The 26,283-nt window shown below is 36.2% G+C and overlaps 1 protein-coding gene and 1 pseudogene across 1 annotated transcript; both read right to left on the bottom strand.

The window, feature by feature from the left end:
- Nucleotides 1–7,138: 7,138 nt before the first annotated feature.
- On the bottom strand, nt 7,139–7,749 carry LOC147824747 (olfactory receptor 7G2-like; annotated as a pseudogene).
- Nucleotides 7,750–24,925: 17,176 nt separating this feature from the next.
- LOC101712741 (olfactory receptor 7G2) lies at nt 24,926–25,870 on the bottom strand. The gene has a single exon (XM_013067793.3). It carries the CDS (start codon nt 25,862–25,864, stop codon nt 24,926–24,928), a length of 939 nt encoding a protein of 312 aa, XP_012923247.2. The 5' UTR covers nt 25,865–25,870.
- Between the last annotated feature and the right edge of the window lie 413 nt (nt 25,871–26,283).

The raw sequence follows: 26,283 nt of genomic DNA, 5'->3' as shown, positions 1-26,283 counted from the left end.
AAAGCTTAAAAAATGGAGTTGGTGGGGAATGTGAGAATGAAAGAACTAAAATGTAAAAAAGAAAGAAGTGTAAGAGGAGGAAGATAGAAAAGTGAAGTAAAGAATTGGATTTCAGAATAAAAGAACATTAATAGAATTAGATAACATAACATAAAACAATGAGGGAAAAAGAAAAATCAGAGAGTAAAGAGAAAAATAGAAAAACACAAACCTCAAAATCCAATGAAGAAACAACAAAATAAAGAAGCCCCTGAAAAAAATTCCTCTGTGTTTTTGAATGAGCACTTTCTTTCCAGGTCTGCAGATTTGGAATTCCCCAGATATCTGACTGGGATAGTGAGTCAATGCAAAGACCTATTTTGTTTACACACTCAGGTTTTTCTGTGTGAATGCTGAATCCTGCCTGCCGTTCCCAGTGGATGTGACTGTTCAATGTTTAATCCTTTGGCTGCAGTCATCCCAGCAGCTCCAGTTCCATGTTCCTCAGTGTGCCACAGATCATGGCTTTTTCTGCTGAACTTTAGGGCCTCTGGGTTTAACTTACCACCCCGCCCCTACTAGAGGCCACTCTAACCATACAGCCCATGCTGTGGCAACCATCGATGTCAATCCATACCCATGTTCTTGTTGATAGATGAGGAAAGCAAACACCACATAGTTCTGTGTTGGATATAGCAAGGGGGGCTGGGATTCAGGCAGACCTGTGGACTTAATGATAGTATTTCAAGGTCCAGCCCCCTCCGACAACCTTATGTGATTGGCCTGGCTTCTCATCACCTATGGAAAGATACCTGTGTCTTTCTTGGATTAGGTGCAGTATTCTTGGGGGAAGGGGGCTAATGTCTAATTTGTGCCCTCTCTATGACTGTCCCTTGTGACCATCTACCACTCTGCAACTATGGTAAAGTGATGATGCCAGTAACTCACAAGTATAAGTTCTGGAGTTGTTCTGTAGCTCAGTCTTAGACAGTTAAGCATTTCACAAAATGCCTCCTGATTAAACACTATCAAATATGGTGCATACTGCACTGGATTTATTCTACAACTCTTGTTTGCTTTGTGAAAAGAATCATCTTCAGAATAAAACCCCATATTGTTTTGCAGTTTACAACAGCTGTGAGCTTTTCTTGTGGCTACCTCTGTAGTTTCTCTCCAAGCCTTCGAACTTCTCTGGGCTTACCTTGTGTCATCAGAGATGGGTTCCCCTACTCTGGAGCCAGGATCAGCTTTGCAAATTACTTTGCATCCTTTTTTCTCATACACTGTGCTCCATTTCTCTAGCATCTCTGTAGTTTCTAATTTTTCTATCAGTTCCATGCCAATTCCCAGAGATCTACTTCATTCTTTTCACCAAGTTGTTTTCCAGGTATCTCAGTTCCAGGTCTAGAGAGACTGTATATTGTTTCTGCTCTCTATTTTACCAATTTCAATCCTCCAAGCAGATTCTCTTGATCTCAGTTCCCTTTCCTTCTCAGGACCCCCCTCCTACATCATGCGGGATCACTTTCTATAGGGTTCCAGCTGAGCTTCTTATTTCTTGTCCTCTAGCTAAACAAGTATTTCCGTCTCTTTGCCAAAGCCTCCTCTATTCTTCACAAAGGCATGAATTTTCCTCATGTTAGCTCAACTGTGTGTGGGGGTCAGAGCTCTCAGCAGCCTTCATCAGGGGTTGGAAGAGTCTATGCTGATGTGCAAGGTGGGTTAGGGAGAGGATGTTGTGCTGGCACAAGATTTTCTGTTGTTTGGGAAAGCTTTCAGTGACCACTATTTTAACTTCTTTTCTTTCATCTCACCTGATGCAGACTGTGGCTCACCATGACCAAGCTCTTTGTTGTCTATGGCATGTGGAACTTGGCAACATTTGAGTGGGGATGAGCAGGTTCCTTCCAAGAGCAAATGTTGGGCAGTGGACAGAATATCAAATCAATCCAGAACTCCCTGGTGTTTGGGATAATGATAGGGAATTACCTGCTCTGTTGCTGCAGGAACTCCCTTCCTCATCCTGTCTTACTGGCTGTAAGACAGCTCCGCACAAATACTCTCTGTGGTCCAGAGGGCTCTGTGCTGCCTTGTCTGGGATTGGGGGAGATTCCTTCTGGTGCCAATCTATAGGCAATGAGAAGAACATGATGCAAGCACAGAATGTCTTGCTGTTTGGGAGTACAGTGGGGCCTGTCTGCTCTGGGCCTGCATGAATACACTTTCTTGCTTCTACTTCCCTGGTTGCACTTGGTGGCTCCTTGCATCATGGTTTTCCTAGCTGTCAGTTCAAGAATCTCAATCAGGACTATCCTTTTATCCATGTAGGTATTTTTCCAGGAGCTTATCTGTGCTTGTTAAAACTCTGTTAACAAAGTTATTCTATGGCTTTTCATTTCTTTGGTACCATAATCAGCAAATATCTCACTCAATGTTTGCACTCTCCTAGTGGGGAGAGAGTGTAGCTTAGGAACCTAATCCAGGAGTCTGACTCGTGCTTCTTTCTTCCAAACATTAGAACCACTCCCAAGATTGCACTTTCACTGGTCCTGGGGTGGAAGGAGTACTGCATGTTAAAGGCATGCTGCTTCTTTTTCTAATAACACCAAAGTTGGATTTGATCTGATGGATTTCTTTTTTACTTTGGTTCCCTGTATCTGGCTATGTTTACATCCCTTTTTGTGATTGCCAGTGTTTTCCAGTGGGTCTTCTCCAAGATTATCTCATGTAACTCTGACTCTAGTCAGCCATGATGAATTCCTTCCCATTTCTATTTCTTTTTAAAAGTTTCTACTTTTTAGTGAACTATTTGTTTGTGAGACATTTAACATTTTTGAGTTCTCTATATATTCTAGATATTTATTCTCTATGAGAAGCATAGGTAGAAGAGATTTTTCTTCTAAAAAGTTGCTTTTCTCTTCACTCTGTTCTTACCTTTGATGTGCAGAAGATTTTAATTTGATATACGACTATTTGTCAATTCTTTATATTATTTCTTGTGTTTCTGAAGTCCTGTCCAGGAAGTCTTTATGAATATGTAAGTTCCTTTTCTCTCCTTGCTGAGACAAACTGCTAGACACCCAAAATTAAAGTAGAAAGTTTTTATTTGGTATACAGTTCATAGAGGTTTCAGTACATAATTGGCTGGATGTGAGGTAGGGTGGCTTGGCAGAGGAGAAACAATTTACCTCAGCAGAAGATAGGGGAAAAAAAGTGGACTTAACAACACCTTTCTGCCCCTTTTATATCATGCAGCCTATTGGGCTTAGGTCATGCCAAACTAATCACACACATGGTTTAATAATCACAGACCCTTAATGCCAGCAGCACACATTCTAAATTCAACACCTCAGAAAGTCCAACCTACAACAGCATGAGGCTTTGGGAGAACATCTAGACACAAGCCATAACAGTATGTGCCTATGGCTTCAAACACTTTTCATGACCTTGAATTTTTATGAAGGTTAAAATATCATTAGATGAAAATAGTATACAGACAAATAAAATGGTGAGAATGCATTAGAGACCTAAAAAAAGTACATGTACTTTATTAAAATCAAATTCAGCAATGTTAACCCAATTTTCTTCACTAAATTTGTCTTTTAGTACGTGAAATTTCATTTAGTAGTGAAACAAATGGTCCAGAACAAGGTCATCCTTTTTTGGTTTTAGTAGCATGCACCCTCTTCTCATGTATTTTCAGAGTTACAACAACAAGAAGGAAAAATACATGGAAGTATCATTTTCAGGGCCACCACTCAATGTATGAGAAGTACCAGAAGGTTTACTCCAAAGAGAAATCTATTATTAATGGACCAAGGAAAGGACACTCAGTTTCCTGTCTCAGATCAAGTTGGGTCTGACATCACCACATCGGGTAGCTAGCAGATGCCCTGGCCACTTTTCCATTACTATAACAAACTTTCTGAACCAATACATTTAAAAACAAGAAAGATTAACTTAATGTCTAAGTTTGAGAGTCAATGGCCTGAAGACCTGATTGCTTTTAGGCATATAGAGTCCAAAGACATTTTCATGAGGAGCAAGTGATAGACCAAAGATATTCAATTCATTGTAGTAGGGAAGAAAGAGTGAGTGGTGTTGATTTCCACTATGTCCTTTTTTTTTTTTTTTGGTACCAGGAATCGAACTCTGGTCCTTGAGCTTGCGAGGCAGGCCAAGGAGCCACTGGGGTAAATCTCTGGCCCAATGTCCTTTTTAAAAATAGCTCTAGGAGGTCATTTATTTGACAAAAAATCAATTTTTTTACCTAAGGGAATGTACATTTTTAACAAATAAGGATTTTTTCCAAAATATTTGTAAAATTTTATTTTTTTCCTTGAATTCCTTTATTGGTACATTTTAGGTATACAATACATCTATATTTATCATTGGCTGCTTGTACCTTTACCTGATGTATCTTGGTTCTAGTTTTTTCCCCATTACCTGTGTGCACTTCATCCCCTCCACCATTCTCTATTTGCATAGACTTTGTTTCCATTCTTTTTCTTTTCTCATAATTTTCCTTTCTCTTCTTTCCTTTCCCCTCCCCTCCCACATCCTGCACCCCATTGGATCTTTTCTACCTATTTCAAATTATCAATTATTCATTTTAATCCTTATTTATATTTTCACTTTCTCACACTAGAGAAAATATTCAGTATTTACACGTGTGTCCTATTTATTTCTCTTAAAAGTATGGCCTCAATATGCATCCTTTTAGCAATAAATGTCTCTAGTTTCTCATTCTTTATTGCTGAATAGTACTACATTTAAAAAAAAAATCCACATCTTCTTTACACAGTTTCCATTTGATGGGGATTTGGGCTGTTTCTGAGCTTTAGCTATTATGAATTGTGCTGCTATAAATATTGTTGCACATATATTGCTGTGGTATGATTCTTTTGGGAATACATCCAGCAGGGGAACATCTGGGTCAAATGGGACCTATAGGGTAAGTTCTTTGAGGTAGCTCCATACAGATTTCCACAGTCATTGCATCAGTGTGCACTCACACCAACAATGCAGAAGTGTTCCTTTCTCCCCACACAGCTGGCAGCATTTGTTATTGGTTGATTTCGTTAAAGCAGCCATTCTTTCTGGGGTGAGGTGGAATCTCAGTGTTGTTTTCATCTGCATGTCTCCAATGACCAGTGATGTTGAACATTTTTTCATATATTTACTTGCGGCTTTTACTTCTTGGTTTGAGAAATGTCTGTTCATTTCAGATGTCCATTCTTTAATTGAGTCTTTGAATTTGGGGGGTCTGGTTTTGTTCAGTTCTTTATATATTCTTGATAGTAATCCTTTGTCTAAGGTACAGCTGGTAAACATTTTTCCCACATTGTACGTTGTTTCTTAGCTCTGTTGGTGGTTTCTCTTGCAGTGCAGAAGCATTTTAGTAAGATGAGCTCTCAGTTGTTTATTCTTTGTGCTAGTTCCCATGGTACTGAGGTTTTGTTTTCACTATGTCCTTTAAGGTAATGCCCCCAGTGAGGTAATTTCCTCCTACTTGATACCACTTCTTAAAGACACAACAATTTTTCAAGCAACAAATACTCCACACCAAAAGTTTAACTCATGGGCCTTTGGGGGCATTTCAGATTCAAGCTATAGAACCTGATGACTGTGAGAGCAATCCTAGAATGGAGCCATCTCATGAAGGGCTTTGTGTAGAACCAATCCTGGATAATAGGCATTGTCCTTGTGAAGTCATAATAATGAACAATAATTCCCTTGATTGTCCAAGCATATTTGTGTAAATATTTCTTTTTCTTATGAGAAGTAAAATATTTTTACTAATGAGGTTCAAAACCTAAAATATCTCAAAATCACCTCAAATTGTTGAGATATAATCTTATATGAATTGGAAGAATGAGTAGGTAAGATGTAATATGAATCCAGAAATATGCAGTTGTCTGAAGAAAGTGTCAGTAATTAATTGGATTATAAGTGTCTAGTTCCTTAATGTCAGGTGGGAGAAAACAATCATGGCTCTATCTATGGGACCATGCAGAAGCTTGTCTCCAGATATCAGTGCAGGTTTAATTCAGTTCAACTACTCCAACTTTACCTCTGCAAAACTGATGCATAAAATTTTTTTTGAAACTAAGGATTCAATTCATGGTTTTCTTTAAATGAGTCAGAGCAGCACAACAGAGTTTAAAGGTTGAAATCATTTTTCAAATATCATAGAATTGGAAAATCAATGGAGGCACAAAGTACAAGTTGAAATGAGCATAGATACCATATTATGTGGGCAATTTGAAAGATCTTTGTAACACAGAGTTAGGCTTCTGTCCAGCCTCTATTTTTCTCATTTTGTGCTTTTGTAGAAACACTAACTCAAAGCCCATGACCCCAGCATACAAAAGGCTTCCAAGTAATGAGACACCTCAGATCTGTCTTCATTTCCATGATCCTCAAACTGTAGATAAAAGGGTTTATCACTTGACAGACCACAATATACATTATACAAGCCACTGCATTGTTATTGGGAGGGTTACTAAATGTAGAACTCAAGTACACACCAGAAGCTGTGCCATAGTACAAGAAAACAGCAAAGAGGTGAGACCCACAGGTGGATAAAGCCTTATACCTTCCCCCAACAGACAGCATATTTTTTTTCATTTTTGGCCAATTATTTATTTATTTCCTTATATTATTTTATTGGTACATTTTAGGTATACAATACATTTACATTTATCATTGGGTACGTGTACCTCTACAATATATATCTTGGTTCTTATATTTTTCCCATTCCCTGTCCTCCCTTCACCCCCTCCACCCTTCTCTATTTACAGAGACTTTGTTTCTTTTTTTTCCTTTTCTTATTTTTCCTTTCCCTTCTTTCCTTTCCCCATCCTCTCCCACTTTGCCTACCTTTTTTGATCTTTTCTTCCTATTTCAAATTATCAATTATTCATTTTAATCATTTTAATTCTTATTTACACTTTCGTTATTTCACACCAGAGAAACTGCTTGGTATTTATACATGTGTCCTATTTATTTTACTTAATAATATGGACTCAATATGTATCCATTTAGCTATAAATGTCTCTAGTTTCTCTTTCTGTATGACTGAATAGAACTCCATTCTTAAAGTACAGGAGACAATTTTAATATAAGAGAAAATAATTCTAGTGGGAGGAACATCATATTATGTATTTGCTGCTGAATATATCAGCATGGCATTGACAAATGTGTCAGAAAATGCCAGCTTGATGATCTGAGCAAGTTCACAGAAGTGCAGGATTTCTACATTTGTGCAGAAAGACAGTGGCAGTGCCACTAGACAGTGGAGTAGGCTGTGCACAATGCTCATGAGCAGGGAGAGTAGAACTAGTAGTACACAGAGGCAGGTGTGCATGATGATTGCATACCTCAGAGGATGACAAATAGCCACATGGCGGTCATAAGCCATGACTACAAGGAGACAATTTTCTAAACAGCCAAAAATTAATGCAAAACAAAGCTGAGAGAAGCAGCCTCTGTAACTGATTCATCCTGATAATGGATGTTCACTAGCATCTTTGAGATTGTGTTAGTGCTTATACAGATTTTATTGAAGGACAGGCTGGAGAGGAAGAAGTACGTGGGGGTGTTGAGGTGGGAGTCAGGGCTGATGGCCAGGGTAATGAACAGGTTTCCCAGGATGGTGTCCAGGCAGATAACCAGGAATAGGTTGAACATGAGTGGCTGCAGTTCTGGATCATCTGTCAGTCTTAGGTGAAGGAATTCCAAGACAAATGATTGTTTTTTGAATATCATGTTGTTGGTGAATCTGTGGAGAAGATATGGTAAATATAAAATGAAACGAATGGTTCCGGACTGCATACCATCATCTCCTGTGCATGAAAGAAATGAAAATTCTGATACCACTATGGATATCTCTTGTTGGCACTCTAGGAAGAAGGAATAGCATTCCATGTTTAGAATATATTATCCATGAATTTAACATTTCAGAAGTGATTCTAACAGTGCCTTAAAATAAAGAACAAGTAAGAATTCACATTGCAAACACACGTGAATATTCACATCTTCCTCTCCCCCCTTCTCCCTCTACTTTTCTTCTCTCTCTTCTAACTCCTACTTCCTTTATTGATTACCCATGCTTTTTCAAAATGGTAGCAAAACATGGAATTTAAAAAAGCATAAATCATGGATATTTCTTTCTGTCCATCCTTGTAACAAAAGGAAATGTGACAATAAAATTTTCAAATTTTTCTTATAGAGCTGAAGTCCCCATGATTTGTGGTACTGGGACCAATTTCAGAGAAGACATTATTTTCACAGACTATGGGAAGAGGAGCAAGTTGTGATAATTCAAGTCTATTTACTTGTGTTGTGTTTTTATTTCTATTATTATTGCAATGTAGTATAGAATGAAATAATTACACAACTCATTATACATAATCAAGTAAATAAATTAATGTGCAAGTCTCATGCAAACTAAAATTAGGGTTGGATTCTGACCTAAACCCTGTCATCAGATATAATGGTACAATTTAAATGCATCAACTCACTTGCCAATGTAACCTGGGCTAGCAAGTGAAGCTTAATTTTCATTTGTCACTCACTGAAAGAGTTTAGTATGAGTCTACATGCGATTGATTTATTATGGTCTCTGTGGAGAAATCCACAGATTTATCTACTTTTAATCACTATTTGCATCCTTTTTCCAGCGTTAGCATCAGCAGCTGAGCTCCACCATGTATTATTGGCCTTTAGACTGTCTTGAGGAGCCTGGAACATTGGTCCTTTTCGTGCACTGTTCAAGGTAGAGTTCAAGGTCCTCTTAGAACCTAAAGCTACTGCTCATCAGACAGGATGCAGAGGTCAGGCAGTAATGTAATCCATGCTGAGTAGCTGAAAATACAGGCAAAGCTTTGATCACCTGCTTGATGTTCACCTCCTGTAGTGTGGCCTGAATCCAAACAGGTCATGAACCAGGGCACAGCCCAGGGTAAAGGAGCAATGGTGTGTTGTGAAGCAATGGTGTCTCATTTTTGGAAGTCCCACCATCACCCGAATGTCTTTCCAATTTACAGATGAGATAGTTTATCTTTTAGACTCATGGAACTATAAGCATATGTCATGGAAAAATCTACACAGTTTGGTAAACCCTACGTTAAAGAACTCATTGTGCGACTGCTGAGCTGATCCTCTTGAATCAGCTCTGCAAATCCCCTGGATAATACAGAATCAGCATTTCTAAATGATTCTGTATTTCTGATTAATTTCCTTTACAATTGTAATAGTTTCTTGTTGAAAATAACTCCCCAAATTTCTTCTTGCTTTCAAAGTATGGCATCCATTATTCATTAAGTGAGCTGAAGTATGTGGAAGACAGACATGCAGGTGGAAATGAGCAGTGTTTGAAAACACTGACTTTAGAGTTGAAGCTGAGAAGATCCTACTTTGGAAACTCAAGTGATTTGCTTTAGCAATTAATTCTAGGAGAAGCTAGATAACTGTGTTGAAAACAGTATTTCCAATTCTACAGGAAAAGATTCCCTTAATGAGTCAGAAAACCAGTAATTACATAAAATTAAAAAGCAAATGAACTACTAACTAAATTTAAGAAAAGTAAAATGCAGAGCCTCTTATGAAACAAAATAAAAATGAATTCTTCCTTTCTAGAAGATAGTGACTTAAGAAAATTACTTGGACTCAGATATTCAGGCATTCTAATAGGTGAGTCCCCTCTGAGCATTGCTGTTTCTCCCCATGGGGAAATGAAAGAACAGCTATATTAGCAATGATCATTTGGTGAAAAATGAGAGTTATAGGCTCTTAATTTATTCTATCCTCTAGCAGTTGTTTTTAGAATGGGAAAAAATTTAACTTGATATTTTGCATTTGTATAGAGAAACTGATTAATGGATGTGTTCATTGGCTGCAGCATGGAGATCCTTTCCAGTGTGTGCTTCTCCAGTATGCACTGTACATATGTTAAATGCATAATATTTATTTTGTAATTATACCCCCAATTCTCAGTATTAAAATCCTCTCAGAGATATTTCAAAGCTATGAGAAATAAATTGAGCAAAAGCAGCCTATATAGTTCTAGGTAAGGTCAGCCCTCAATGGACTTTTCCAATCTTTTGTGTCTGTGTATGTGTGAACATGTGTCTGTGTGTGTCTTTCATGAGCGATAGCTTACTGCACTTTTCACCAATCAGATGGTAGTGATGGCTTGGGTAGTTGAAGAAAGAAAAAAGGAAGACAGAAAATCTGTACCATGAGCAATGCCATTATCAGTAAAGAATATATAGGTACAAATTACCTTTGGAGATCTTAAGTAAAAATGTTAGGAAAGAAATTTCAATGATGGCAATATTCATTTGGCGTCACCATATGATAAAATATGTTGCAATGAGAATGAAAGAAATATCAAAATAATTAGATCCATGTTGTACAAAGCTTATGTATAATTTAGAAATATATCAGAAAAATGCTACATGAGGAAAATGTACATTTAATTGAAACTCTGCAAGTGTGTACAGTTTCCTTAAGGATTATCCATGCATTACAGAAGCTCCAGGAAATATTGAAGGGCTGACACTCCCTAGAATCAACCAAAATGCCATACTCTTCCCCATGGGTTTCTTTAGAAATTTTTACTGTGAAAAATAGTAAGGGCATGTTTCAAGCCCTTTTCATCATGTCATCGTGTACTTTTATGAATTTAATTTTTTCCACGAGGGAAATTTCACTTTAAGTTTGCATACATCATTCTCCTTGAATATTCAATTCTTCAAAACTTCTTCATGGTGTTGTATTTTAAAATCTTCATGTAACAGAACCCTACTGTATATGTGTGTCATTTACAATCTGTGCCCTGAGATAATTTCAATTTCTGATAATGTTATATGTAGTCCTCCTTATTTTTTGTTACCTACTAGATTGTTCCACTATATTTGCAGCACAATTTACTTGAACATTTTTAAACTGATAGATGCTATATGTACTGCCCCTTGCTGATGACTGCACATCCAATTAGGATCCATAAGTGCAGGACACCACCACATTTAAGAGCCCCACCTTGAGAAAATAGAACAATGAAGGAGATCATCTTGTTGGTGATTTAGTATGCTTTGCACTTTTTACTCCATTTAATGAAACATGGAACAACACAGCACCATAATAACACTGGTCAAGGGACGGAGCAAGATGTAAGGTTCTGTTGCAGGTGTTGTTATTCAGGTCATTTCTTCCTATTGGTGTGAAACATGAGGACCAAGAAATCACTCAATGTGCTACTCTTTCTCCATCCCCTTACACAGTGAACTCACACTACCCACCTCATATGATTATCCAAGAGATTTCTGTAAGGATGTGAAATTGTACTCCAATATCCTCACTGATTTCCAAATAAAGGAAGAGACTTTGGCTTACCTAGAGGGTTTCTCTAAGAATGGTGCTCAGAAAGTCACCTGTATGTGAAAGTCAAAAGATTTGTCCTCAGGACGGGTGGATACTCAGACTGACTCAGTGCTTCTGCACCAAGAAGATCATTCTCTGTCAGAGCACAGCTGTTGTTGTGGTAGTGCTGTTGCTGGTAGAGCTTTTCAGTGAGGTTACACAGCCTCACTCTTAAAGTTTCTGTATCCTTCAGGGGTCAATATCAAAAGCTCCTCATTAACCTGATAGTTACCAGAATCACTGCAGCCATGCCGATCCCAGAAGCATATATTCTTAAATACCAACTCTATGGAGAGAAATAATGTAACATGAGTGATTTTCTCACCCTGACTCCAGCTGTGCATTATCCACATCTCTCGGTCATTACTAATCAAAATTATTAGACACGTAATCTATTAAACTTTTCTAATAAGCCTGTACCTTCCATTTTAGCTGTTTCTTCCTAGTTTATCATATCACAAGGTCTAATTGAATTTTAAGTGAAAACATTTTACAGAAATATATTAGATATACAGAGTCTGCCAACAAATGTATACATATTTCAAGAAAAGAAAACTAATAAACATCTGAAAAATTCATGGCCACCACTTTGCAGATCTATTGTAATTGTACAGGCCAAGGGTAACTTGTATTGATCTCATGATGTCCCAATAAATTTAGTATTAGTATATTTATACAAGTTTTTCTCTTCCTCAAGTGTGTATATATTTTAGACAGACTCTGTATATATAAAAATTATGATAATATTGCTAGCATATGATAAGTTTGACAATACTAAGAAAAATATTTCTTAAATATATTAATGGTAGAGTAGTACTCCATTGTATACAAACAAATACCACATTATCTTTATCTATTCATTTTTTCATGAGCATATGGGCTATTTCTGAGGTTTTATAAATTGTGCTGCTATCAACATCTGTATGCATATGTAACTGTGATATGATGCTATTAAAATTTTATGGAAGACACCTCAAAGTAGGCTGGGTTAAATAGAACCTTCATTTTTAGTTTTTTGAGGAATCCCTATAACAATTTCTATTGTAGTTTTACTAATTTATACTCCTACAAACAGATAAGTTCCTTTTTCCCTGTATCTTCATTAACATTTCTTATATACAATAAACAATGGAATACTACTTTGCCACAAAGAAGGATAAGCTTTAAACATTTTTAGGTAAATGGATGCATCTCAAGCCCTAGGATAGTGTACAACTTTGATGTGCCTTCATTTATTCAGAATTGATGGATAAAGTCATAAATCATTTCTGGGAGAATAATTATTCTGAAGAGACTCAATCAGTAATAAAAAATTTTCCAATCAGCAATAAATTCAAGACCCGAGAGCCTTGCTAATGAATTCTACCAAACATTTAAAGAAATTTTATTGACTTTTTTTTGTAGTACTAGGGATTGAATCCAGGGCCTTTATGCTGAATTAAATCAAGCATTTTAAATTTTAAGATGCAGTCTTTCTAAGATATCTATGTTGCCCAGGCTGGGCTTGAACTTGTGATTCTACACCTTCAGCCTCTCAGGGTGTTGGGATTACAGACATACACTTGCTAAGAACTTGTATCAATTCTTCTCAAAGTCCTCCTAAGTTTGAAGGGGAGTGAACACATCCAAACTCCATTCAGGATGCTATCTTTATACTCTTATCAAAGCAAGAAAAGAAAATAAATTTAGAAAATTGCAGGCCTGTATATTTGAAGAACAAAATGTAACTTCCTTATAAATGTAACTAATCATATGTTTTAAAAATTCAGAAGACCATGCAAAACAACCAACCATGGTTTGTCTGTCTCATTGAAGACCTGTTCAGTATATGTCCTGATGGATATAAATCAATCAATGCACCACATTTTTCCTTGAGAATTTCCCCAAATCACAAGCTAACAGGAAAACTACAACCAAAAGTATTATTTCTGTGTTTTATGATAGTGATTCTGTGCTACCATATTGCATGAGAATCAGCTGGAGGACTTGGAAAAATCAGAGTGTTGAGCTCCACACCTAGAGTGCCAGATTCAGAAAGTTGGTCAAAGATTCAAGTTTTCTCTTCTAAAATATTCCTAAAAGCTGCCTCTGCTGGTTTTGATACAACACTTGAAATCTACCATTCTAAAACATTGACCATTATATGCTAAACAAAATTTAAAAATGTAGAATCCCCCATGACTTATTTTTCACCACTTACTTTCTTTTGAGATAAAGAAGATTTGGTACATATTATCTCAGGAGTGTAATATTTTATCTTCAAGTAATAGGTAAGATGTAATATCTCCTTCAAGCATGAACATTATAAATGGAGGCCCCAGGAAGCATATTATCATGTTCTGAATATGGTGCATCTAAAACAGAGCATTCTTAAACCCACTTTGGAACACAGACTCTTTTGTGGCATGGTTAATTAATTTTTCCACAGTTGGAGGAGAATCAGAAACTTTCTGAGGAGTGACTCAGTTGGATAATGCTCTGCAAATAGGACTGAGTGAAATCTAAAAGCATGATTCAATATAATCTGTTCAGCAAGACCCAGCCCTCCAAAATGATTCAAATATCCCATGTCATTTTAATCATCCATCATTGCAATAGAACTAATTTTTGAAACTAATGAAAATGTTACCTAAATCATGATAATACATACAATAATTAAGAAAAATAGCTATGATCACCAACACTAACACTTAGATAACTCTGTTACTAGGTACAGTATCTTAAGTTTGAGAATTAAGTTTGTGTAATGTCACTCATCACATGTCATATATTGATTTAAATTAAATTTTATAGTTTTCCATATTGTTGCAGAAAATTGTAAATAAATAGAGAAATATTTATGCTGTGAACCTGTTTAGTATGTGATTGTAAGTACAAGTTTCTAGAAAGCTACCTTAGTTTAGTTTGAAAATGAGGTACAATTATTAAAGCAAATAATCTTTTAAAAAATTTATATATTAATTGGTACATTTTAGGTTTACAGTACATTTACATTTATCATTGGGTGTTTGTACCCAAACATGATGTATCTTAATTCTTATTTTTCCCCATTACCTATGTGCCCTTCACTCCCACCACCCTTCCCTAAAGCAAATAATCTTTGTGTTGTGATAGATAGCACAATTCTAAGTGTTTAGAAAAAAAGTACAGAAAACATATACAGTGAATTGAAATGCTTTTTTAATGAACTTTTTGTCAATGCTTTGTTCCTGAACTGGCATTAGAGTGAATGAATAGATTATCTAGTAAAAAGTGCTAAGTAATAAAAATTAATTTGATTTTTTCCACATGAAAGGCAAAAAATTAATTTCAGATGATCCACTTTAATTAAGACAAAATCATAAATATTTTATGGAGGAAAGTAAGGGTTTCAATATTAAGACCTACTTAGTATAGACCATGAGGAAAATAACAAATCCAACCATCTAAAAACTAAGCACTTGAAGGGATCTACTAATAATGTAGCATGCATTCTAAAGGAGATCCATGCCTAAAGAATAGATTTGCTATATATATAGAAGTCTTTAATATATACATATATATAATGTAAAATATATAATATATAAAATAAAGACTACTATTACAAGTGGATAAGTGCTATTAGGAATTGATTTCAAAAAGACAAGCTCAGTGGAAATATAATGAATATGCATATTTCTTAAATGGTCCACAATATATGAAATGATCCTAATCATCATAAGAAAAATGAAAACTAATTAAATGGTATTTTATAATCATTAGATTGTCAGGATACAGAATATGCTTTGGGCTGGAGTAGTGGGGATATTTAATGAGAATTTGAAATGGTTCTGTCACTTTGAAAATCTCTTGGGAACTACCGCCAAATATAAATGACCCCCAAAATATAGTTACTCTGCTATAGCCGGTTATTCCCAACCCAATTAATAACTACCTTCTTTTCCTTTGGAAGGCAAGTAGAAGAATATTCAAGCAGTTTTATTCATGATGACAGAAAAATGAAAACCATTATTTAATCATCCTTAGGAATGCATATGACTTTCTAAGTCACAATACATAACTTAAAAATATGGAGCTAGGGGCTAGGGATGTACCTCAGCAGTGACTTGCCTGCCTGGCAAGTGCAAGGTCCTGTGATGGATCCCTGCAATGGGAAAAAATTATGAGGCTTGAAAATGAATGCATAACTACTAAACACACCATGATTGACTTGGAGGTCGGGGGGGGGGAGGGTAACAGTAATACATGAAGATCATTCGCTAAATTTGAGCATTAACCAAGTCAAAAAGATCCACATTTATATAATAAATTGTGTAGGAATATCACCAGGATGATGAAATGCATTAAAGTTACATGAAAATGACAGTGTTTTAAGGGCAAATCATTGGAATACCAGTAGTCAAACACTTGCTGCAACAATGCAATTTCTGTCTCCATGGTTAGAACATCTCCTTGCTCTCTGTGTCTTCTTTTCCCTCTTCTGTCTTTCTCAGAAGGAAACATACACTTGCACTTAAGACCCACCCTGATAATATAGGAAAAACATTTTCTCAGAAAATTATCTATTCTCAAACAAGTAACATGCACCTATTTAATGTTTCAATTGATCCCAACTCAGTATAAAAGGAACTGGACATATTTGAAGGGTCAAAATTCAATCCACTATGGATTTGCGGTCAACTTTATATTAGGAAAATTAATTATCTGAACTGATCCAAGGGAGGGATCTCACATTTCTCTCTCCAGCCTCATGTCCAGGACAACACCTGGGTTTGTGGCTATCATCTGGTGACTTGGATAGGACCAGGCTTAGGAAGAGGCCACCTCGTGGAGGACAGATGAAAGCCCTAGATTATTACATTCCATACATTGGAAGTCCTTGGAATGAAAGGTATCACTCTATTGCAAAATATTACTGCTAGACTTTTTTTTTTACTGGGGCTAAAATTACCTTCACTGAGGAGTTTCAACTATTTCACAATCATCTCAGCACAGTGATAATCTCATCATGCAAATTGTCATGCAGTCAATAACAGCATTACCTCAGGGGGCTACAGTTGACCACTAAATGTCTCAGTAATTGTTTTCCAGGCTACAAATATTCAATCTTTTGCCACTCAGTAAAAAGTTCACTAAGAACAAAAGAAATGACACTAAGATGTAAGTCTCAGGATGAAAGCCCACAATCAGGAGGAAATTCTTATCTAGATATGACAACAGTTTGCTTTAATATTTCCTTGGCCCTATAGAGTTTCTCTAATATGTCTTTTCTAAAAAGGAACAATTTGAGACATTTTCAGGTAAATAAGTGCACCTTGACACCATATGTTTAAGTGAAATAAATCAGACACATATTTAAATATCAAGTTGACTCTCTTGCATTAGAAAGGAAAAGCCTAAAAAATAACCAAAATGGATGATAGATATTGGGAAGTAGTAAGAAAATTTTCAAAAGAGAAGTGGAACAAGGGAGGGGGGAGAGAGGGAGGAGGGAAAGGAAAATTTTAAAAAGGAGAATGGAAAGGAAAAACAGAACCAAATCTCTTGAAAGTGAGAATGGGAAGAGGGTTTGAAGGGTAAGGAGGGAAATAGGAAAATAATTATGACATTATGTGCAGGTACAAATTCCCTATGATGAATGTGATCAATATGTATGATGAACATGTTCTGTTAAAAATAGTTTTCAAAAACTCTGCACAACACAACAAAATTTTCTGAAACAAAAATCTCTTGTTACTGTGAAATTTGAACAAAGAACTATGTTTACAGAATTGAAATCATGTCTCAAAATCAGAAAATTGGGCACAATGAAAATTCACTTCTCCAGAGAAGATAAAATTCACCTGGTCATTGTGTTATCTTATTATTTGAGAAAAGTGAAGATGGTAGTGAGGAAACAGTCTGATATTTTGGCTCATAGGAATCCTGTAAGTTTGCCCAACTTGTTAACCTGAAGTCTAAAGCAAACAACAAATCACAGAAAGAAAGCTGTCCTACCACTGAGACTTCTCAAGGTTTGCATCATGTCTCTGTTCCTCAGGCTGTAAATAAAGGGATTCAGCATTTGAGGAACACAGAGTACCTTACAGAATCACTGATGTGTTCCTGGGTGAGTCAATAACTGCAGAGCTGATATACATGGCAGAAACTATCCCACTGAAGAAGGAGACAACTTACAGGTGAGACCCACGGCGGTGGGTGGGGGGGGAGTTTTATACTTGCCTTCTGAGGAGGGCATTCCCAAGAGAGAGGATACAATGTACATATAAGAGAAAATGATTCCAGAGAGAGGAAAAGCAAGACATGTGGAAGATGAAGCATACATCAGAATGTTGTTGAGAAGAGTATCAGAACAAGTGAGATTAATGAGCTGAGCAAGTTCATGGAAGAAGCGTGGGATTTCCATCTCTAGGCAGAAGGACAGCCACAGCACCATCAAACTGTGCATCATGGTGTGCACAAAGCTAATGGACAAAGAGAAGGAGAAGCAGTGGAATACAGGGGTGGGGTTTCATGACGGCTGTGCTCCTTGGTGGATGGCAGATGGACCTATAGCAGCCATTGGTCATTGCTGCAAGAATACAATATTCCAAGCCACTAAACAGCAATATAAAGCAGACATGGGAGAGTCAGCCTGTGCAAGTGATGTTCACAGTTTGTGTCTTTATGTTCACTAACATCTTTGAGATTTTGTTAGTGATGAACCACATATCAATAAAAGAAATATTACAGCGGAAGATGTACATGGGAGTGCAAAGGTGGGAATCAGAGCTGATGGCCAGGGCTTTCCTAAGATGATGGTCAGTTACACGGACAGGAACAGGCTGAATATGAGGTGCTGCAGCTCTGAATTAGCTGTCAGTCCTAGAAGAAATTCTGAAACAACTGTTTCATTTCCATTTTCCAGAATGTGTATAGATTTAATGGAAAAGAAGTGATGAGATGAAAACATATATACCACTAAAAGGTATAATAGATAATGTGAAATAGGAAGAAAAGTGGCAAAGGGGAAGGGGAAGTTTGAGGGGTAAGGGAAAGGAAAGAGGGGATGGAATTAATAAGAGAAAATGAAAAAAAATGGAAACAAAATCTGTGAATAGGGAGGGCTGGAGAGGTTAATGGGAGGGCAGGGGAATGGGGAAAAGCAAGAACTAAGAGAGATTATGTAAAGGTGTAAATTTCCAATGATGAATGTCATTATATTGTATACCTAAAATGTGCCAATACAATTAATGAAATGAAAAAAGAAAATATGAAAAAGAAAGAAAACATATATACACAAACACCAACAGTGTAACATAAGAATCTGCTAGAAACCATTCCAAGGAGCTATCCTGGTTGATCTTTGGAATTTAGCCCCTGAAACTGTGAGAAAATAATTTTCTGTTAAGTATCCCATTCTTAGTTGTTTATGTTAGCCCTAGTAACATAGTTACAAAATCCCATGCCCAATACCAGCCTGAAAATACAAGTAAGTGACAGAATATTTAGTAGCAAGAATTAAGTTTGAGAAGGGGAAAATTTCTGCTCTGAATGAAGTGGGATATTTCCTTGTGGAGTAAGGAAAGATAGAATGAGGCCTGGGGGCTTATTGGTTCATACATTTATGTGTCAAAAAAACAACAGAGAAGAGAGGCATGAGAGACACGTTTATCATCATCTTATTCTCTCTTCTCCTCTTGCATCAACCGAGATGAAATTCTTATACAATATCTACCCTCATTTTGAAACAAAACCCCGTGTTTCCTGTTTGGTTTCAGAGGAACAATGTTGAGCAGCTTGCCTGAGTACTGAAGAATACTGAAGTTGTGTCCTCATGAAATGCAGATAGACTAAATGAGTGACTGGGTTCTTGGATCTTCTCTGGGAGGAATATTAGCAGTCACTTCGAGACTGGGGTGGGCTGCTGAGTGAGTTCACAACTCAACTCTTATATATGCAAAGCTCCTCCTTAGACCAGATATTTTGCTATCACTTTAATCCATCATAGATGAAAACTCTGAAGGTGAAGATTTCAGGATAATGGCTTTCCTGACCCCCGAGCTCAGGTGTACAACACTATGTATCCTGTATTGTTCCTTGTCATCTGCATTTGACAGACCTTGTTCACATAGCATATACTACTTCTCTACTAAATTCATGTTTCTCTTGGTTGCAGACTAAGGCTTCTCCACCTATTTCATGTTATCTGGAAGCCTGATTATTATTTTAAATGGAAATATTTATGCTATATTTGTGAGTGTGAATAATGTAACTGCAATTATTAGACCAATGTTATAAAGTGCATTTAGGGGCATGTTTTCTAGAGTATCATTGGTGTCGAATGAAGCTTAATTTTTGTTCTTTATATTTAACACAGAGAATTCTAGCCTTTGTTCTATGATCATTGTTAATGTCCAAAAACATAGGCAGGAACATAACTGATTAAGTGGGACAAATACCTTCTTTGTTTTTTAAAATTAATTTTATCGGTACATTTAAGGTATACAATAAAATGACATTCATCATTGGAAATGTGCACCTGTACATAATCTATCTTGGTTCTTATTTTTTCCCCATTCCCCTGACCTCCCTTCAACAACTCCACCCCTGCCTATCTACAAAGACTTTGTTTTCATTTTTTCTTTTTCTCATATTAATTCCATTACCTTCTTCAATTTTGTCATAATATATTCAATAGTTTTCTTCACATAAGGAGATTATGAGTTGAATTTACATTTCTTCATTTATTTTTATTTTTGTTAGTCTATGTTGGTAGAAGATATTGATTGCATTTACCATGGAAGGTTGGTTCATGAACATAACATATCTTAATTCATTTTATGGTTCCCTCCTCCTCTTTCCCCCTTTTCATATTTTTAGTTGGATGCTAGCTCATTTACAAAACCACCAAGAGAAGACATGACCATATATCATGATATGCTCAGTAGATTCAGTTAGATGTTTGACCATAATTTCACTGTTGGAACTGATGCTCCATGATACTGTTGATTTAAAAACCTTCCATATTTCAAAACTTCTATAGTGTCATATATTTGCCAAAATATTGTACAATATTTAAACTCCATCACCATGAGTTTATAACTTACTATATATAATTTTAAATTCATGAAAGATAGAAATGAGTTTCTTCAAAGTTTAACCATTATGTTTTTAGAAAACACGTAAAATGTATTAATACTTCAATGGGCTTAGAAAACAAAGTTGTCCCATTTAAGACAAAATAAAACAGAAACATGAAGAAATACTATAAAAGTATGCTGATCAGAATACAACAAATATTACAAATATGACATGATGACTGAAACAAAAGATTCTAAAGTAAGAAAGTGGTTCATCTCTATATGTAATGAGAACAAAATGTTTTAGGGGATTAGTTAATAAAGACAGAAGTAGAACTTATTTGAGAAATATGGGTGAACTCATGAGTTGACTGCTGCTCACATTCATAGTTATACACTAGAATTCTTGAAAATTTAAGAAAAGCCTCCAAGGTAGTAAATACCCTAAATGTTTAATTAGGGATTTGGATTTGTGGTATGCTCTATGTCATAGAGCAACATGAGTCATAAATGAATTTAGCAGCAGATATTTCACTAGTGATTTCTTAGAGCAACTGTGAAACTTCCACATGATAAATCAGTTCCAAGTGCTTAGATGCACCTCAGAAAAATATTAGATGATGAAAATTAATGACAATGAGCACAGAGCTCCTCTTTGGGGTGTTTTTCTGTGGTAGGAGAAAGAATGAGCCTACAACATCACCCTAAAGTAGGATGAGATGTCTAGAATACTATTTATGTTTAAAAATAAATTCATATACATTGGACATAACTGGAATGAGCTAAGAATCCAATCAGAAAGCATGATTGGGAAGACAGACAAGGAAGACTCTAGAGATCTATTTAGCAGTTAATTAGTGCAATGAACTTGTGGGAGTGTTGTGTTTAAGGAGAGCACTTACAACAGAACATATTTCTCTGAAGAATCTATGACAAGTAAATTGTCTTGAAAGCAAAAGTAATTTAAAGTTATCAGTAGTGTAACTTTCCAAAGAACATCACCACATGCAGAGTTTGAACAGATAGCCATTTTTTCCATCATTTGGAGAGTTTCAAGATTCAAGGACAATTTCAGAAAATATACATAAGGCACCTGCTACATATCATTTCAAACAGCCAGGCCAATATAGATGCCAAATATAGAGAAATTTGGTATATGAAAAGGACATCATTATGTACTTTGTGCAAGATTTTTATCAGAATATCAGAAATAGAAGTTCAACAAGGAATGCAAGACTATATTGCATTCTGATAAGTTCAGTTTTGCCAAAATGTACAATATTTCTCCAATCTCTGCATCACCACAACATTCCCTTAATTATATTCGGATTTTCTCAAATGCCATCATCTTAGTGACACCTCTCATCCTCTATAACATGGTTATACCTTTACATGATCTCATTCTGTTTCCTAAAACATATACTTCATAGCATTTCTCATCATCTAAAAGGCCATAATTTTTTATTCCATTGGGTTGAAATACTTGGAAATAAGATTCTGAAATAGAGATTGCTGGTGAAATCAGGGTGTGCACCTGGAGTGAAATGCTGAGGGAGATAAGAGAAGGAACCTTGGTGAGGATGAGGGATAAAGTAAGCTGTGACCCTATCCTAGGCAGTGGCTTTTGACCCACCAGGGAGTTATGGAGATGAAGATGCACCTTTAGTTTCATCAAGGACTTGAAAGTCATGTCTCAAGACTGCATAGTTTAGTCATTGATGCAGTCCTGGGAAGGGCAAATAGCTGTAGCTGCAGTGAATCTTTTCTACTGAGCAATCCCAGAAGGAGAACGAGAGGGGAGAGGGTTGGGCTGTCTGCCAGCAGTACTCCCAATAGCTGGGGTGAGAATTCCATCCTTCCTGACAGGAGGCACAGTGTCACAATCCAATACCTACTACACTTGTCTTTTTTTGCGTGTTATCTATTTTTTCTCTCATGGATGAATGCTCCATATACCAAGATTTCTATCACTTTTGAAGCATTATATTATCAATGTAAATACAGCAAGGCAATACTGTGCTTCATTCCATTTTGATAAATGAATACATATAATATATTCATGGTTGGATGCATAAATGTGTACATTAGGTATCCCCTATATGATTCAGCTTATTTGTAAAGTAGAAAGTATTACTGTATATTTTGTCAATAGATGAAGACAAAATATTTGAAAAAAAGTAATATCCATTCATGATAATAAAAAATACAAAGAGAGAATTGAAGAAACTATTTTAAATAAGTAGAGGGCATATAAAAATAAAGTCAATAAAATATTGCATAGTTAAATATTAAATGAATCCTTTTTGAAATCAAGAATATAAAACAAAGGCAACTATCATCATTATTCACATTCAAACCACAGAGGATAGATTTGAGCTACAATGAAGAAATGAATATGTTAGAGTATATAATTAGTATCCATATAAAATACCAAATATTCCACCAAGACTGTCTCAGAAATCAAAAAGAACAGGACAAAGTTGCTTATAAAGTAAAAATACACTTACCATTTTATTCAGAGATTGCACTGGGGTATACTTCTAAAGGAAAGAAAATCATTTAAACAAAGATATGTTTATTAAAGCACTATTTATAGTGGCCAGAATATGGAATCAATGAAGGTGTTCACACACTGAAAAATGAGTAGAGGAAATATGATTTATATACACTAAGAAAAATTATTCAGTCCTGTGCAAAATGCTGCTTTGTGCATGAATCTAGAAGAAATTTTGTAAAGTGAATGAAGTCAGGGACAGAAAGATGAATACCACCTTTCCTCACTCATGTTATGGAAGCTAAAAAATTTGATCTCATAAAAGTAGAGAGTAGAAGTCCCAACTGATAGGAAGAGTGGGGAAAAAGGATTGATCTAGACAGGAGCAACAAGTCCTCACATTTCATAGTAAATCATGGTAAGTATAGTCTCCAACAATTTACTATGTATTTCAAAATAATTAGAGGAAATTTGTTTAAAGATTACCAATGCATGGATGCGATAAATGTTTGAAAAGTTAAAAATTGTAATAAACCTGATTGGATCACTTGTCATATTTTACCCCATTAGGAAATATGTACCAATGTTACATGTCAATTATAAAACAGTTTATGAATCGCAACTTATAAAGATTACCCCTGCATTATGAGAAGATCAGAAGTAGTAGTTATTTTTATGATTTTATTATGTCAAACATAACTTTGTACTGACTCATTTTTCAACATACTAGCAATATATAAAAACTTACAAAAATGATTAACTGCGATGTTAGTAGATTGGAGGTACTCAAAAAGAAAAGGAACTTTTTCCCCTAGTGTGCACACACGTGCATATAAACACACACACACAAAACACGGTGGCTTCAACATTTGGTATTTATTTTACTGCAGTTTATTTACTCACCACTTTACATGTTTATTTTAAAGATTTTTACAGTATTTCCTTTCAATATTGACTTGTCATACATCTTCTGAGAGATGAAGAATAAACAAAAGATTTCCCATTAATTCATTAGTCATCTTTGTATCTCTGGGTACCAGGTCAAAATAAGACACCTAAAATTGATTGTGGTGTCCCATGACCAGAAAGAGAAAAGGCACAAGAATGAAACTCACTCATGGAAGAATGAAAGAACCCCAGTGGCTTCTGCCTGGATGCACATTTGAACTCTGATGTACTCAATATGATTATCTGAATACTTTGACCTACTTTAGTGTCTTTATTTTTTCTTATTTCAACTAAATCCATCCTCAGAGGTGCAACTGAAAGATTTCATATGCATATCAAATGATAAATACAGATTTTAAGTCAGTTTCTTGAATTAGGAAGCCAAATATTGTGCATGCTGTTGGTGCTATGCAAGCAATATATTTATTGATGACTGTGCTTATTCATTAATGGGTAAAAATCTCACAATCATCTCAAATCACGAACATTATCAAAAACGCAAATATTATGGCGTGGTAAAACAGAGTATGGAAAATGGTGCTATTACCTTAAAAAGATACATTCTACTCAAATAATTACTTCACAGGATATAAATGTCACCTTCTTTCCCACAAAAGAGGATTTCTACTAGGATTCATTTCTCGTGGACGTAACAAAATGATGAGGAAACAATTCTCTAGACCAGATCACAGCTTGACTTTAATTTTCCTGTGTGGTCCAACTTTTCCAACCTGCCCCTTCTAAAAGTGCACCACAAAAAAATCTTTTGTTAGTAAAACTAGTTACAATGCTTTAGGCTTTTCTTCTATGGAAATTGAGCAAAGATCTTGTGTTTAGTGAATTGAAATGGTATGGCAAAGATAAAAGAGATAGACCTACAGCAATGGCAGGATTCAAGGCAAGATTAAGTCATCTGGTCATTAGGTCATCTCAAAATTTTAAGTTACTGTAGTGAAAAAAATCATTCATCCTGAATCTCTAGGAATCTTGTCATTGTGACTTCCTCTGGAAATACAATTTCAAAGGGAATGACACATCATAGAAGAGAAGTTATCCTACCAGGGAGTTTCTTCAAGGCTTCTTTTATGTCCCTGCTCCTCAGGCTATAGATAAAAGGATTCACCATCTGAGTAACCACAGAATACATCACTGAAGCAACTGAAAACTTCCTCATTGAATCTGTAACTGCAGCACTGATGTACACCCCAAATTCTGTCCCATAAAACAAGAACACAACAGAGAGGTGAGACCCACAGGTGGAAAAGGCTTTATACCTTCCTTTTGATGATGACATCCTTAAAATAGAGGACATGATTTGAATGTAGGAGAAAATTATCCCCAAAACAGGAACACCGGCAAATAGGCTAGCCACAATATATACCAGGATATTATTGATGAGGGTATTAGAACAGGCGAGCTTGATGAGCTGAGCAAGTTCACAGAAGAAATGGGGGATTTCCAGGTCTGCACAGAAGGACAGCTGTAACAACATCAGAGTATGGACCAGGGCATCCACAACACTAATGATCACAGTGCACAGAACCAGCAGGACACAGAGGTGGGGGTTCATGATGACTCTGTAGCTGAGTGGATGACAAATGGCCACAAAGCGGTCATAAGCCATCACTGCAAGGAGAAAATTTTCCAAGACAGTACAAACCAAGACAAAATAAACCTGACTGAAGCATTCTGTGTAAGTGATGCTCTGATCCTGGGCTTGGATATTCAGCAGCATCTTTGGGATCGTTGTTGTGGTTAAACAGATGTCATTAAAGGACAGGCTGGAGAGGAAGAAGTACATGGGGGTGTACAGGTGGGAGTCAGAACTGATGGCCAGGATGATGAGCAGGTTTCCCAGGATGGTGATCAAGTACATGGTCAAAAACAGGTTGAAGATGTGGAGCTGAAGTTGTGGGTCATCTGTCAGTCCCAGGAGAAGTAATTCTGAAATGACTGTTTGGTTTCTAGCTTCCATGTTTCTGATGAATCTCGGAGGAAATGGGGTGAACAGAATAAAATGAATGGGCTACAAGCAGCAGCAGGAATGTGTTAGAAAACCATGACTACCGATATCCAGATTTCTAGACTTCCAGCTTTTAAAATAAGAAAATAAATTTCTACTATTAAGCACCTCTGTCTGTGGTACTTAGTTATCACCACAGCCTTAACAACTAAGAGAATCATCAGAATCCTTGCCCAATACCTTCACAAGAATACACATAAATGTCAGAATATTTTTGAAACCATCATAATGTTTGAGAAGGTACAGATTCTGTTCCAAAGGAAATAGGCCCTGTTCATTTACAGATTATGAGATTAAGCAAAGGAAAGGAGTGTGAGTATTGACGCAAATGTACAGTACAAGGTATCAAACACAACAGAGAGGTGCATCGT

This window comes from Heterocephalus glaber, unplaced genomic scaffold, assembly GCF_053883595.1.
Source record: "Heterocephalus glaber isolate CG9 unplaced genomic scaffold, H.glaber_assembly_v1.0 deba00001532, whole genome shotgun sequence".
Classification (NCBI taxonomy): Eukaryota; Metazoa; Chordata; class Mammalia; order Rodentia; family Bathyergidae; genus Heterocephalus; species Heterocephalus glaber.
Note: the sequence above shows the minus strand (reverse complement) of the source record. Positions and strands in the feature narration are given on the sequence as shown.